The 16215-nt window shown below is 42.0% G+C and overlaps 1 protein-coding gene across 1 annotated transcript in view; it reads left to right on the top strand.

Annotated features, from left to right (window-relative positions):
- Nucleotides 1-16215, top strand: part of fras1 (Fraser extracellular matrix complex subunit 1) — a 786018-nt gene that overhangs the window by 645566 nt on the left and 124237 nt on the right. The window contains exons 37-38 of the mRNA XM_034171199.1: nt 2176-2423; nt 6507-6658. Coding sequence (XP_034027090.1) covers nt 2176-2423; nt 6507-6658 — 400 coding nt within the window. The remainder of the gene's footprint in view (nt 1-2175; nt 2424-6506; nt 6659-16215) is intronic.

The raw sequence follows: 16215 nt of genomic DNA, 5'->3' as shown, positions 1-16215 counted from the left end.
GACTGGTAAGCACTGAAAGCCGAGATAGGCATGTCCCAACATGTCCCGTGAGGCTTCATCACGGTGTTGCTGTGCGCCATGCGGCACCGCCGCGACGCGCGAAGCCTCTGCTCCTCTTTCCATGACAAAAACTCCTGTAACAGTGGAATGTGCCGTTCATTTCCAAACTGGACGCTGTGTTTTATCCGGGACGTCGTCTGACTAGCACAGGAATTGTGAAAAGACGTGGACATCAGCACTTTTTCGGCACATTGAGACAGACGTGCGGAGGAATTCCGCACGACGCGGCGGTGCCGCATGGCGCAAAGCAACGCCGTGATGAAGCCTCACAGGACATGTTCTGGCATGTCCAAGCACATCCTCAATTTCTCGGATAATCACTCGATGGAAAAACCACCAACAGCTGTCTGAACGCCATCTCAAAGCTGTCCTGTGAGACTAAAATGGAGGTGGTTTTGTCTCGCTCCAGTAGCGAATCCATCATGATGCGCGAAGCCTCCGCTCGGCTTTCCATGACAAAATCTCTTGTTAAAAGTGAAATCTGCTGGAAAATGGTTGATGTCCAGCTCTTGTGATAACCAGAGAAATGGCACACGATGGTCACGGGTCCAGACAGCCATCCATTTAGAAATGAAATGGTCGTTAAGCCTGTCGATGGCTGCTTCGGAGCGCGGTGTGCCCCACAGCCACTGGGGGCCGTCCTTAAAGCGACAGTAACACTCCTTATTCTCTACCAAGCCCGTAACATTTTCACCGAAAGCCAGATACATTTTCTAATGGTTTCCAGCTGCCAGTCTCTAACAGTTTCTGAAAAAATTCTGATGGAAAAAAAGCCCAAATCATTCCGCCATTTCCTGGCAATGAAACAATGACGAGGGGGCTGGACCACTCCTCACTCAAAGCCTGCTCACAGGCGAATGACGCAACCGACAGGCGTGAAAAAACTCACGCATGCGCACGAAGGTTCAAGCTTGTCTGAAGCAATCAAACGTGATTCACATCCATATGGTTTTTGAAAAAAATAATACGGTCGGATACTTTTCTAATAGACCTCGTATATAGCATTTTTCTATCTGCATCAGACGTTCAAAGTGCTTCACATCAATGCCTCACATTCACCCCAATGTCAGGCTGCTGCCATACAAGGCGCCCACTACACAACGGGAGCAAATAGGGGATTAAGGACCTTGCCCAAGGGCCCTTAGTGATTTTCCGGTCAGGTTGGGATTTGAACCGAGGATCCTCTGGTCTCAAGCCCAACGCTTAACCACTAGACCATCACCTCCCCTAAAGGATTTTGTATAAATTTAGTCAAACTAGAACGACAGTGAGGAAAATGGTTGAGAGAGGTATTCAGTGAATGGGTCCATGTGTGAGAGAGGATAGGTATTGACACATAAATGCCCTAAATTGGTTACTTTGTAATTGTTTCACAGTTGTTACATTCATAAACTCACATAACACGATTTCAGGTCCACACAGCCTTTGTATGAATAAAGCCGAAGCAGACACTCCTTCTCTCTCTGTCTGTCTGTCTGTCTGTCTGTCTCTCTCTCTCTCTCTCTCTGTCTGTCTCTCTCTCTCTCTCTCTCTGTCTGTCTCTCTCTCTCTCTCTCTCTCTTGCTCTCTCATTGTATGTGTGCCTGGTGGCCACTGAGGCATTGAAATGTAGACCAAAAAAGAACAAAACAAATTTGTAAAAACTAAAACACAAAACCACATTCGGGGCAGGAAGCTGGTGCTAATTTGTATTTTACCCAATTGTGATTAGAAATTTTTGGAGGCTATAACTCAGTACGGTGCTATATTAATGGCCAGAAATCATCTTTCCAGGATGTTTTAACCACACAGGAATTAGATCAGTGTCTAAAAGAGAAGAAGGTGAACAAACACATTCAGTTCAGTTTAGTTTATTTCTACCCCCCCCCCCCCCCCCCCCCCCCCCACCACCCCCCCACCCCCCGAGCAAGCATGTTATGTGATTAGGCCATTCTACATTACAGGATGCTTTGGGTTGTGGAAAAGTTGCCATAATTTGGTAGTTACTTGCCCCAAAATGGTCAAAACTCAAAAGCACACCAGAGATGTGCAGCGCTTTTTATTATGGTTCATTTTTTTTAAATATCTGTAAACTGCAATCAAGGAGACAAAAACATACCTTCTTCTTCCCATCAGGTGATATCTTCACTTTCAACGACATCACCCGCAACATTCTGCTCTACCAGCACGCCGGCCTCTCCAACCAGGACGACTCCATCACCTTCTCGGTTAGCGATGGTATCTCCATGGCAACCACGGTGGTGCAGGTTTTGGTGCAGGGTGCCAGGGGCAACGGGCCGCAGCGGGACCCCACAGCCACACTATCAGTGGAAGTGGGCGAGAAAAGCAGCACCATCATCAGACGTTCACACCTGGCTTACACCGTGAGTGACACCACACATGCTAACATCCTCTGGTGATTTATTTAATTTTTTTTCTGTCACTATGCGAAATGCTGGTGAGTTTTCAGTACATCCCAGAATGTGACAAATAAATAACTGCAAACCCAGTGTACTGTGTGAATTATTAAGCTAATCATGTTGACATGAGAAAAAGGTCTTCAAAGGGAAAAAAAAAACATCTCTATTGCCCTCTAATGGCTAGTTGTAGAGCAGATAGTTTATCCTTCTCTTCAAAGTGTTTGTTCATTCATTCATTCATTTTCTGTCACTTATCCGAGTCCGGATCCTCAGCCAAGTCCTCTAACTCTTTCTGGGGGATCCTCCCGGACTGGCACGGACTGGCACCTCCCTACCTGGCTGACATGGTTAAGCCCTACGTACTGGCTCGGGCCTTGCACTCGCAGGGTGCAGGACTGCTGCGTGTTCCTAGGATGAATAAAAAGTCTGCAGGTCACACAGCCTTTTCTTATCATGATGTCCCTCCACGGATACGGCAGTCTGTGGAGATTTTTAAATCCAGATTAAAGACTCATCTTTTGACCCTGTTTTATCGTTAGTACGAGGTCTCTTAGATAATAAACCGACCCTTTTATTTTTTTTTTAACTATATGGATTTGAATGACATGCGATTACACCAATCATGCTTGAACCCTCGTGCGCATGCGTGAGTTTTTTCACGTGTGTCGGTGACGTCATTTCCCTGTGGGCAGGCCTTGAGTGAGATGTGGTCCCGCCCTCTCGGCTGAATTCCTTTGTTTCACACGCTGCTCGAGACGGCGCGCGTTGCTTTATCAAAATTTTTTCTGGACCTGTGAGGAATATCCGAGTGGACACTATTCGAGAAATTAAGCTGGTTTTCGGCTGATGAGAGATTATGGGGTGTTTCTGTCGGTGTAAGGACTTCCCACGGAGCGGGACGTCCTGCAGCGCTTCCAGGCGCCGTCGTCGGCCTGTTTCGACCTGAAAACATCCTAATTTAAGGCTTAATTCACCCAGGACGTCGTGAGAGAACAGAGAAGATTCAGAAGAGGCCGGCATGAGGACTTTATGCGGACATTCCACTGTTTAAGGACATTTTTTAATGAAAGACGTGCGCGCAAATCTGTGTGCGCCGCGACAGGAAAAACACCTCCGTGTTGAAAACCATTTGTAAAATTCAGGTGGCTTTTGATGGCTTTCAACAAGTGAGTAACTGAAAAATTGTTTAACAGCTTGGGCATGTTCCAACTTGCCCGTTAAGGTTTCCAAAGGAGGTGTTTTTCCTGTCGCGACCCCCCGCGGTCGGGTCTGGCCCGACATACTCTGCCCGCACATTCTTTCATTACAAAATGTCCGTTAACAATGGAATGTCCGAATAAACTTCTCATGCCGACTTCTTCTGAAAGTTCTCTGTTCTCTGACGACTTACTGGGTCAACAGAGCCTGAAATGTGGAAGTTTTCAACTTGAAACGGCGAGACGCTGCCGCCTCGAAGCGCAGATCGCCGTCAGGCCCCATGGGCCATCCTTACGGCGACACTACCAGACCAAAAATCTCTCATCAGCTGTTAAAATTTTTACTGAAAACCAGCTGAATTTATCAAATGGTGTCCACTCAGTTGTGCCTTACAGTTTTGAAAAAATTTTGATCAAACAAAGCAGCAGTCTCTGAGCCATTCCTAAACAATGAAAAAAACGACGAAAGGGTGGGCGACTCCTCACTCAAAGACTGCCCACAGGCGAATGACGCAACCGACAGGCGTGAAAAAACTCTCGCATGCCCACGAGGGTTCAAGCATGTCTGATGTAATCACACGTGATTCAAATCCATATGGGTTTTGAAAAAAATAATAAGGTCAGATACTTTTCTAGTAGACCTCGTATTTTATGTGATTGCATGTTTTCTTTTATTCTTTTTTATGTTTTTATTCTTTTATTGTGGTGTTTTAATCTTTTGATTCATGTTGTTCTTGTGTTGGGTGAAGCGCCTTAAAGCAACCACATCGTGAGTTGGCGCTTTACAAATTAATAAAATTAGAAATTTTGAATTTGAAATCCTGAGGCAGTTGGACGTGCCTGAAAGACAATGAAACATGTACATGTAATCCTGAGGCCCACTGCTGCCAGTTCTTCTCTAGATTTTGGAACCTGAAGCAGATGGGAGTGTATGACTCCACGTGGGTGGGACGCCAGTTTGAAACAGGTTGCTTCCCCAGTCAAGGCTGGTACCCATTTACAGCTGGTTGGACTGAGATGATGAGGTGTCTTGTCCAAGGACACAGACATTTAGCATGACCAGGAATTGACTGCCGAATGATTGGATAAGGAGGTGGACTGCCAATATGTAGATCTGGGTTTGAATCCCATTCATGCATCCTGTGTCCATAGATAAGACAGGCTGAGTCTCAATTCTACCCCTTGGCCCTTCCCCTTCCCCCTTACCCCTTCCCCTCCGTTTTGCGAGGGCACGAGAGATAGAGGGGTGTCTCAATTCTCTTTTTGGAGTGAGGCGGGGGGGGGGTAGGCGGAGGGCTACAAACCCTTCCAAATGGAGTGAATCTGGACGCACACTCCATTTAGAGGGGTAGGAGGAGCATACAGCTCCAAAGAAACAAACATGACGCCCAGAGCCGCACGAATGAAATGGCTTTCATTACAAATTACACTGTTTAGAGAGTTATAACTTAATTACACTGTTTAGAAAGTTATAACTTGCCAAAAAACTTTACAGGCAGTTGCCTATGACAGCAACGTGTATGCTGCTGGATGCATGTTGCGTATATTGTCATTCTGAAGAATATCGTAACTTCGCTCGTGCACTGAGGCGTTATAACGCACATACACACGAACACTACGATAAGACACTTTTATATCTCACAATGGAGAAAATCAAGATAAAGGATAAGCACGTTAATTTGTATGTTCATAAATCTTTGGATAATAACGATTCCTGCTGTTGGATTTCAAGGTCTGTTACGTGTGTGTATTTTGTAAACAAACAGGGAGCCCTGAACACACTCGTCTGCTAATGAGCTTTCAGGCAGAAAATGAGGAGAAGTTTCACCAATGGGAATAAGTTGGAAAATATATACACACACATGTATATGTGTAACACATAACCTGCCGTCCTAATAGACTGATATTATTTGTCAAAGAAATTTCTAAAGGAATTAGGGCTGGATGCAAAAAATGGGAGAATTTAAAAAAGAAATATAAGGTTAACAGAACTAGATGCAGCCCATAACATACATACAGGTCATATAATTAGAATATCATGAAAAAGTTGATTTATTTCAGTAATTCCATTCAAAAAGTGAAACTTGTATAATGTATATATTCATTCCACACAGACTGATATATTTTAAGTGTTTATTTTAATTGCTAATTAATTACTAATCAATCAATTAACAATATTAATTATTACTATTATTGATTAATTATTATTAGTATTATTAACATTAATTAATTACAAATAATTAATTATTAATACTATTAATTATTGTTATTATAAATTACAAATTAATTAACATGACATGATTGCGATGTGTCGAAGAAATCTCCGACTTCTATTTCTTTGCATTTACGCAGAAAGGCGAGAAAATAAAAAGAGCAAACAGGCTACTGCAACAAGTTGCATTTCGGTTGCCATGTTAACAAACAGTGAAGACGGCAGTTTGAGACTGGCAATTTTTTTCCCCCTAAGGCAGAGGGGTGTCTCAATTCATAGGGCTAGAGGCATACCCCTTCACCTTACCCCTTGTTTTAAAGGGGTAGGGGTAGGGCCAAGGGGAATGAGAATGAGTACAAAAGAGAATTGAGATTGGGGGTTAATCTACATGGTCTCAGCTGTAAATGGGTACCAGCCTCAGCTGGAGAAGTAACCTGTATCGAATTGACGCCCATTCAGGGGGAGTCATAGACTCTTATCTGCTTGACATTATGGAATCCAGAGATAAATATGGGCTCCAACGGGCCTCAGGGCATATATAGGGCTTACTTCTTCTTTATACATGAAGCGTACAGCACAGTTTGGACTTTGGCTCAAACAGTTCCAACCCCCATTGTGACAGTGCCATATGTTTCACAGGACAATACATCCCCGGATGAAGAACTTCAGATCCAGCTGGTGTCCGTGCCAATGTATGGCATCCTGACCAGGAGTCAGACACAGCAGGAGCACCAGGAGTTGAGAGAGTACTCCTCTTTCACCATGGAGGATGTCAACAGGCACAGGATCAGGTAGGAAACACAGTCGGCCCACAAGCAAAAGCAAAAACTCAAGGGCAGTCCAACACTAGCAACAGCCTTTTCAAGAGCACCACATTAGGGATTTTCAGGAAGCTGCAAGTCATGAAAACAGAAGCTGTCCAACAATGGCAACAATGTTCTTGAGGCAGCATGGAAATTCAGAGGTCAGAACATATAGCAAAGGGTCCAAACACAGGCGTAACTGGAACACTAATGATTTTACTGCAAGAACACACGTAGGAACACTGAAGATACTATGAAACACTGAGGGCACGAGGACAAAATAGCTGCAGTGTCCTTAAGCCGTAACACAAATCTCAGAGTTCAAGACACTTAGCAATGTTCAAAAACATGAGAAAAGCTAAAACTGGAAACACAAGGTGGTGCGAGAAAGCAGGATGAAACCACGATGATATGCCAGAGGACACATGGGAAGGAACGTCTTTAGAACGATGCTCATCAATCAAAGGTAGAAGCAGTAAGACATGGAGCACTTAAGATAACTAAAACCAGAATGGGTGACACATGTGCAAACTATAACAGTGACCAGTTACCAGAGGTTGGTAACCCCAGAATCAATGAGTAAAAGTCCTGGCATGTATTGTTTCTATCTGTGCACCTAAAACAACTGAATTCATTGATTATCATCTGCCTGCCTCAAAAGTTAAACTAATTGGAATCAGCTAGTTAAGTGGGTGGATAGAACTTTTACACGCTGAAGTTGGGATTACCCACCTCTGGTTACAACAAAGGGCCAGAATCATCAGGAACTAACATTAAATGAAGATCAGTGAAGGAACGGGAGAAAAAAATAATCATAAAAGACAGCAGAAAAAGACACAAAAGCACAAGAATAACATAATGTGATGGCACACTTCAAACCACAAGTAAAACTGAGGAGACACCAGGACCCCAGTGACCATTTTTCCATTGACAAAATGTTTAAAAAAAAGATCTATGGAAAAGGCGCTATATAAATGCAGTGTGTTTATAAGCAGTGCTACTTGTTTTTGGCAAAGTCACACACCAAAACCTGAAGACAATTATTTTTCTTCAAAACCTCTAAATATGCAATGTAAAAATATATTTATTTATTTTTTTAATTTAATATAAAAATGGCATCCACTGGGATAGGCTCCAGCACTTCATGGCCCTGAACTGGAACATGAAAGTTTAGAAAATGACTGGAAGACATCCTCTGTCCTGCATTCTTCACTGTGATCTTTGAATGTTCTCTTTGGAACATCCTCTGGCTCCACCATTTTTTTAACGTCCTGCAATTTTGAGACACTGACCTCCTGGAGAAATAAATAATAAATATAAATAATACATTTTGCCGGTGTCGCCGACCGAACAGTCCCCCCAAAATATCGGTCCTCCCTGCCTTCACTGCGCATGGGTCATTAGCCGCGATTCACAGATTATCACCTTGTTTCTGCTTCAAACTGCACTCCAGTCATCATCTATCTCAGCGACAGATATCTGAAGCTTTACAACAATCATTTCCACATAAATTCAGCATTATTTCATGATAAAAGACAGAGGAAGCAATCAGAGCGCCACAGCCACACGAGCTGCAAGCTGATGCGTTCACTGCACGATGGTCATTTCCAAGCTTCACCGAGTGTCGCCTCGTTTCTGTTTAAAACTGACTTTAGAATGATTTAAGAGGTTTTACCTTGTCATCTGATGGTTAATAATCCCATTAATTCATTTGATCACTTTGGTGAAGAGACGCTGTCTTAGGCGAGGGGCTGAGCTCAGAAATGACGCATGCACAGTGGAGGCAGGGCAGACCAATTTTTAGGGGGGAACCGTTCGGTCTGCGACACCGACTTCTGTACACACTGCAGACAAATCACAATGTCTAAAAGCCAGAGTTTACATGATGTGGATCAGACAGATGTCATGTTGTGCTCCAGACACTATTACCCCATTATATATATATTTATAAGCAAATATTGACATCTGTAGGGACTGAATGTTTTACATAACACCTTTAATATGAACAAACCACAAGTGTCTTATGTTATAAACTTATCTTTTTACTTGGTCCCTCTGGATGGAGGAATAAGTTTGATGTGGTGGACACTGTAAATAAAAGTAAACATTAAAAAAACACACGGACATGAGTTTTCAACATAACTGCAGTTTCTGTAATTATAGTTTAACATACAGATTAAATACAAACATTTGGAAAGTAAATACATTTGCATGTATTTACTTGGCAATACGTAGTTTGACAAAGGATAACACAAAAACAAATTACTTTTTCCACTGTGGTTCTCAGAAACAGAAGAAAATTCAACAGGTAAAAAGAAAACAAAACAAAAAATACAGCACATCTAATCATGGAGTTTTCTGCATTCTGACAACGTTAGCATAATAGTTAGCTTCCATGTATTGGTGGTGTGAAATGGCCTAAAAATGAAATATTACAAGCTGCACAAACAACCAGTTATGAAGCCAGTTTCACTAATGACCAAACATCACACACAAATGTGTGGTGAAAATAGTTTGGGGGTATTTTTGATTAATAATTTATGCTCAATCAGCATTAGCATGCTAGCTTTAGCTTAGCAAGCCTATAGCCTTGTTCACACCATGACCATCATAAAATAAAAAGTAACAACACTAATTTGTTTTGTTGTTTTTTTTAGAGAGAGAGAGAGAGAGAGACACAGCAGTAAAAGTACTTACCGATTGTGTCGTTACGATAAAGTGTCACGTTTCTTCGGCGTGTTCACGTTACAGGTCTCTTTGTTACGGTCTTCTTCACCACTATCCTACAGCTACTGAGCAACAAGAAAACACATGAACTCCAGAAAAAAATCTTAAGTGTTCACACATATGCATTATAACAATAAACGTAAATTCTTATTTGAAAATAATCCCTAAATCTGTTCACATGGCAGAGTTCTGGAGGCTTTTTTTTTTTTGACAGCGCACAGCTGACACAGTTCTGTATTTATGATAATTTATGTCAAACATTAAATGCGTTGAATAGACATCTTTTGTAAACCAGATTTGACCAACTGCTGAAAAATTAATTTGGAGCAAGGGCGCAATTTAGAACTAGAAATTGGGGGGGACAAAGTGCGAGGCCCACAGGGCCGAAGCCAATAGGCCAGGGGTCTGGGGGCCAACGATTTCTAGATAAGCTCAGATGCATTCTGAGCATCCAGAACAGTAATTTTAATGTTTTGAGAAGACCATGAATTGGACAGCATTTGACTTATACAATTTGAAACTGTGGATATAAGTACGTTATTCTGACAATAGCCAGCATTGATTTTATTAACATTCTGGTGTAAATAAGGTATCACCACGTGTAGAACTCAAAAAGAATGATAGGTTGAGTTTTCATTAAAAAAACAACTGCAATGTGGTAAAATGTATTCATAAATACGAAAGAACAGGCTCTTAATAATTATTAACTATCGCATACTGTATTTTTTTTCTCAAGGTTTGTTTTTGCATAAGTTTGAAAAAACAACAGATCATAAGTTTAGGATAAATTACTTATCATGAATTTAATTTTCGAAGTGGCACTAATGACAACACTCATACGATTTCCTTTTCTAACTTTCAGAATTTAGTAAATTATCATATGGTCCATTGATACTTACGAGGGCTGTCAATAAAGTAACGGTCCTTTTTATTTTTTTCAAAAACTATATGGATTTCATTCATATGTTTTTACGTCAGACATGCTTGAACCCTCGTGCGCATGTGTGAGTTTTTCCACGCCTGTCGGTGACGTCATTCGCCTGTGAGCACTCCTTGTGGGAGGAGTCGTCCAGCCCCTCATCGGAATTCCTTTGTCTGAGAAGTTGCTGAGAGACTGGCGCTTTGTTTGATCAAAATTTTTTCTAAACCTGTGAGACACATCGAAGTGGACACGGTTTGAAAAATTAAGCTGGTTTTCAGTGAAAATTTTAACGGCTGATGAGAGATTTTGAGGTGATTCTGTCGCTTTAAGGACTTCCCACGGTGCGAGACGTCGCTCAGCGCTCTCAGCCGCCGTCGTCAGCCTGTTCAAGCTGAAAACCTCCACATTTCAGGCTCTATTGATCCAGGGCGTCGTGAGAGAACAGAGAAGTTTCAGAAGAAGTCGGTTTCAGCATTTTATCCGGATATTCCACTGTTAAAGGAGATTTTTTTAATGAAAGACGTGCGGACCCGCCACAGGAAAAACACCTCTGTTGAAAGCCTTAAGGACAAGTTGGAACATGTCCTGATGTTAAACAATTTCTCATATACTCACTCCACTGAAAGCCATCAAAAGCCGCCTGGATTTTACAAATGGTTATCAACACGGAGGTGTTTTTCCTGTGCCGCCGCACCGCGTCGGCTGCGTCCCAACGCGCGGATCCGTCCGCACGTCTTTCATTAAAAAAATCTCCTTTAACAGTGGAATATCCGGATAAAATGCTGAAACCGACTTCTTCTGAAACTTCTCTGTTCTCTCACGACGTCCTGGATCAATAGAGCCTGAAATGTGGAGGTTTTCAGCTTGAACAGGCTGACGACGGCGGCTGAGAGCGCTGAGTGACGTCTCGCACCGTGGGAAGTCCTTAAAGCGACAGAATCACCTCAAAATCTCTCATCAGCCGTTAAAATTTTCACTGAAAACCAGCTTAATTTTTCGAACCGTGTCCACTTCGATGTGTCTCACAGGTTTAGAAAAACTTTTGATCAAACAACGCGCCAGTCTCTCAGCAACTTCTCAGACAAAGGAATTCCGACGAGGGGCTGGACGACTCCTCCCACAAGGAGTGCTCACAGGCGAATGACGTCACCGACAGGCGTGGAAAAACTCACGCATGCGCACGAGGGTTCAAGCATGTCTGACGTAAAAACATATGAATGAAATCCATATAGTTTTTGAAAAAAATAAAAAGGACCGTTGCTTTATTGACAGACCTCGTATGTGTAGACACTAGTCCCTAGAGGCAACTATTTTTGGTTTCAAATCAGGGCAAATGCAGTCCCAGAAAATTCCGAATGTGACAAACAAGAAACAGGTGTTGTAAACAAGTCAATGCTGCTAAAAATACAAACTTGCAGAAACAAAGATACTATTCTGACATGGTTTTGCACATAAGACTGACATGGTTTGCACATAAGACTGGCATAGCATGTTTCAAGTACACACATATATGTCAGGGCTGGATCAGGTGACCCTGAACCATCCCTTAGTTATGCTGCTATAGACGTAGACTGCTGGGGGGTTCCCATGATGCACTGTTTCTTTCTCTTTTTGCTCTGTATGCACCACTCTGCATTTAATCATTAGTGATCGATCTCTGCTCCCCTCCACAGCATGTCTTTTTCCTGGTTCTCCCCCTCAGCCCCAACCAGTCCCAGCAGAAGACTGCCCCTCCCTGAGCCTGGTTCTGCTGGAGGTTTCTTCCTGTTAAAAGGGAGTTTTTCCTTCCCACTGTAGCCAAGTGCTTGCTCACAGGGGGTCGTTTTGACCGTTGGGGTTTTACATAATTATTGTATGGCCTTGCCTTACAATATAAAGCGCCTTGGGGCAACTGTTTGTTGTGATTTGGCGCTATATAAAAAAAAAATTGATTGATTGATTGATTGATGTCAGAAGGTGGGGGGGACATACCATATTCTGTCCCCCCTGGTTGAAAAGGTGGGGGGGACATGTCCCCCCTATCCCCCACCAAATTGCGCCCATGATTTGGAGAAATTTCACCACAATAGCCTCTGTTTAACGCTTTGTTTGAATGAATCACCCATTTGATTAAACAAATTTGCAACTTGTGACATGTTGATGATGGAGCCACATCATTGTCCCATATGCCCCTTGACGTAAACTACACAGAAAGACGTACATATCGCTCACAGCACTGAGGGGGGAAAACTGAACACAGAGAAACCACAGGAGCTTTGTGGAACAAATTAACTCAAAGAACAAAAGTGGAACGGAGAAAAACACGTGACACAGGGGAGGACGCAGAAGTGACGAGAGGAGAAACCACATTTCTCAGAGGTTAAGGACACAATCAGAAATGAACAGTTCACCACAAGTGGAAGAAAACATGGAGGAAGAACCAAATGAACAACAACAAACAATACACACCCACACACACAGAGTTATTATTTTTAATTTTCACCCAAAAAACACCTGGAAAAAACAGTAAATAACTAGGACCGCAAGCAGTCATATACGGGCCCTCGTTCCGCGCGACCGCCTACCCAGGGCAGTGTGTTCTCTTGTGACCAGATGTGGGCATGTGCGTACAGGGGCAACCACTCATCCCACAGTTCAAATTTCAATCAAATCACACAATGCATGAAGTAGTTATGACATGTTGATGGTTTATCCACTAGGGGGCGCTCAGTGTACAAACAGAGGGGCCAGGTGTGTTGAGGGGCCAACCGTCATCATACATGTGAAGTTTCAAGTCAATCAGCCAAAGCATGAAGGAGTTATCATGACTTGATGTTCTATGGCAAAGGGTCAAAATCAATCAATCAATTTTTTATATAGCGCCAAATCACAACAAACAGTTGCCCCAAGGCGCTTTATATTGTAAGGCAAGGCCATACAATAATTATGTAAAACCCCAACGGTCAAAACGACCCCCTGTGAGCAAGCACTTGGCTACAGTGGGAAGGAAAAACTCCCTTTTAACAGGAAGAAACCTCCAGCAGAACCAGGCTCAGGGAGGGGCAGTCTTCTGCTGGGACTGGTTGGGGCTGAGGGAGAGAACCAGGAAAAAGACATGCTGTGGAGGGGAGCAGAGATTGATCACTAATGATTAAATGCAGAGTGGTGCATACAGAGCAAAAAGAGAAAGAAACAGTGCATCATGGGAACCCCCCAGCAGTCTACGTCTATAGCAGCATAACTAACGGATGGTTCAGGGTCACCTGATCCAGCCCTAACTATAAGCTTTAGCAAAAAGGAAAGTTTTAAGCCTAATCTTAAAAGTAGAGAGGGTGTCTGTCTCCCTGATCTGAATTGGGAGCTGGTTCCACAGGAGAGGAGCCTGAAAGCTGAAGGCTCTGCCTCCCATTCTACTCTTACAAACCCTAGGAACTACAAGTAAGCCTGCAGTCTGAGAGCAAAGCGCTCTATTGGGGTGATATGGTACTACGAGGTCCCTAAGATAAGATGGGACCTGATTATTCAAAACCTTATAAGTAAGAAGAAGAATTTTAAATTCTATTCTAGAATTAACAGGAAGCCAATGAAGAGAGGCCAATATGGGTGAGATATGCTCTCTCCTTCTAGTCCCCGTCAGTACTCTAGCTGCAGCATTTTGAATTAACTGAAGGCTTTTTAGGGAACTTTTAGGACAACCTGATAATAATGAATTACAATAGTCCAGCCTAGAGGAAATAAATGCATGAATTAGTTTTTCAGCATCACTCTGAGACAAGACCTTTCTGATTTTAGAGATATTGCGTAAATGCAAAAAAGCAGTCCTACATATTTGTTTAATATGCGCTTTGAATGACATATCCTGATCAAAAATGACTCCAAGATTTCTCACAGTATTACTAGAGGTCAGGGTAATGCCATCCAGAGTAAGGATCTGGTTAGACACCATGTTTCTAAGATTTGTGGGGCCAAGTACAATAACTTCAGTTTTATCTGAGTTTAAAAGCAGGAAATTAGAGGTCATCCATGTCTTTATGTCTGTAAGACAATCCTGCAGTTTAGCTAATTGGTGTGTGTCCTCTGGCTTCATGGATAGATAAAGCTGGGTATCATCTGCGTAACAATGAAAATTTAAGCAATACCGTCTAATAATACTGCCTAAGGGAAGCATGTATAAAGTGAATAAAATTGGTCCTAGCACAGAACCTTGTGGAACTCCATAATTAACTTTAGTCTGTGAAGAAGATTCCCCATTTACATGAACAAATTGTAATCTATTAGACAAATATGATTCAAACCACCGCAGCGCAGTGCCTTTAATACCTATGGCATGCTCTAATCTCTGTAATAAAATTTTATGGTCAACAGTATCAAAAGCAGCACTGAGGTCTAACAGAACAAGCACAGAGATGAGTCCACTGTCCGAGGCCATAAGAAGATCATTTGTAACCTTCACTAATGCTGTTTCTGTACTATGATGAATTCTAAAACCTGACTGAAACTCTTCAAATAGACCATTCCTCTGCAGATGATCAGTTAGCTGTTTTACAACTACCCTTTCAAGAATTTTTGAGAGAAAAGGAAGGTTGGAGATTGGCCTATAATTAGCTAAGATAGCTGGGTCAAGTGATGGCTTTTTAAGTAATGGTTTAATTACTGCCACCTTAAAAGCCTGTGGTACATAGCCAACTAACAAAGATAGATTGATCATATTTAAGATCGAAGCATTAAATAATGGTAGGGCTTCCTTGAGCAGCCTGGTAGGAATGGGGTCTAATAAACATGTTGATGGTTTGGATGAAGTAACTAATGAAAATAACTCAGACAGAACAATCGGAGAGAAAGAGTCTAACCAAATACCGGCATCACTGAAAGCAGCCAAAGATAACGATACGTCTTTGGGATGGTTATGAGTAATTTTTTGTCTAATAGTTAAAATTTTGTTAGCAAAGAAAGTCATGAAGTCATTACTAGTTAAAGTTAATGGAATACTCAGCTCAATAGAGCTCTGACTCTTTGTCAGCCTGGCTACAGTGCTGAAAAGAAACCTGGGGTTGTTCTTATTTTCTTCAATTAGTGATGAGTAGAAAGATGTCCTAGCTTTATGGAGGGCTTTTTTATAGAGCAACAGACTCTTTTTCCAGGCTAAGTGAAGATCTTCTAAATTAGTGAGACGCCATTTCCTCTCCAACTTACGGGTTATCTGCTTTAAGCTACGAGTTTGTGAGTTATACCACGGAGTCAAACACTTCTGATTTAAAGCTCTCTTTTTCAGAGGAGCTACAGCATCCAAAGTTGTCTTCAATGAGGATGTAAAACTATTGACGAGATACTCTATCTCCCTTACAGAGTTTAGGTAGCTACTCTGCACTGTGTTGGTATATGGCATTAGAGAACATAAAGAAGGAATCATATCCTTAAACCTAGTTACAGCGCTTTCTGAAAGACTTCTAGTGTAAAGAAACTTATTCCCCACTGCTGGGTAGTCCATCAGAGTAAATGTAAATGTTATTAAGAAATGATCAGACAGAAGGGAGTTTTCAGGGAATACTGTTAAGTCTTCTATTTCCATACCATAAGTCAGAACAAGATCTAAGATATGATTAAAGTGGTGGGTGGACTCATTTACTTTTTGAGCAAAGCCAATAGAGTCTAATAATAGATTAAATGCAGTGTTGAGGCTGTCATTCTCAGCATCTGTGTGGATGTTAAAATCGCCCACTATAATTATCTTATCTGAGCTAAGCACTAAGTCAGACAAAAGGTCTGAAAATTCACAGAGAAACTCACAGTAACGACCAGGTGGACGATAGATAATAACAAATAAAACTGGTTTTTGGGACTTCCAATTTGGATGGACAAGACTAAGAGACAAGCTTTCAAATGAATTAAAGCTCTGTCTGGGTTTTTGATTAATTAA

This window comes from Thalassophryne amazonica, chromosome 5, assembly GCF_902500255.1.
Source record: "Thalassophryne amazonica chromosome 5, fThaAma1.1, whole genome shotgun sequence".
Lineage (NCBI taxonomy): Eukaryota > Metazoa > Chordata > Actinopteri > Batrachoidiformes > Batrachoididae > Thalassophryne > Thalassophryne amazonica.
The sequence above is the reverse complement of the archived record's forward strand: the minus strand, read 5'-3'. Positions and strand labels throughout refer to the sequence as shown.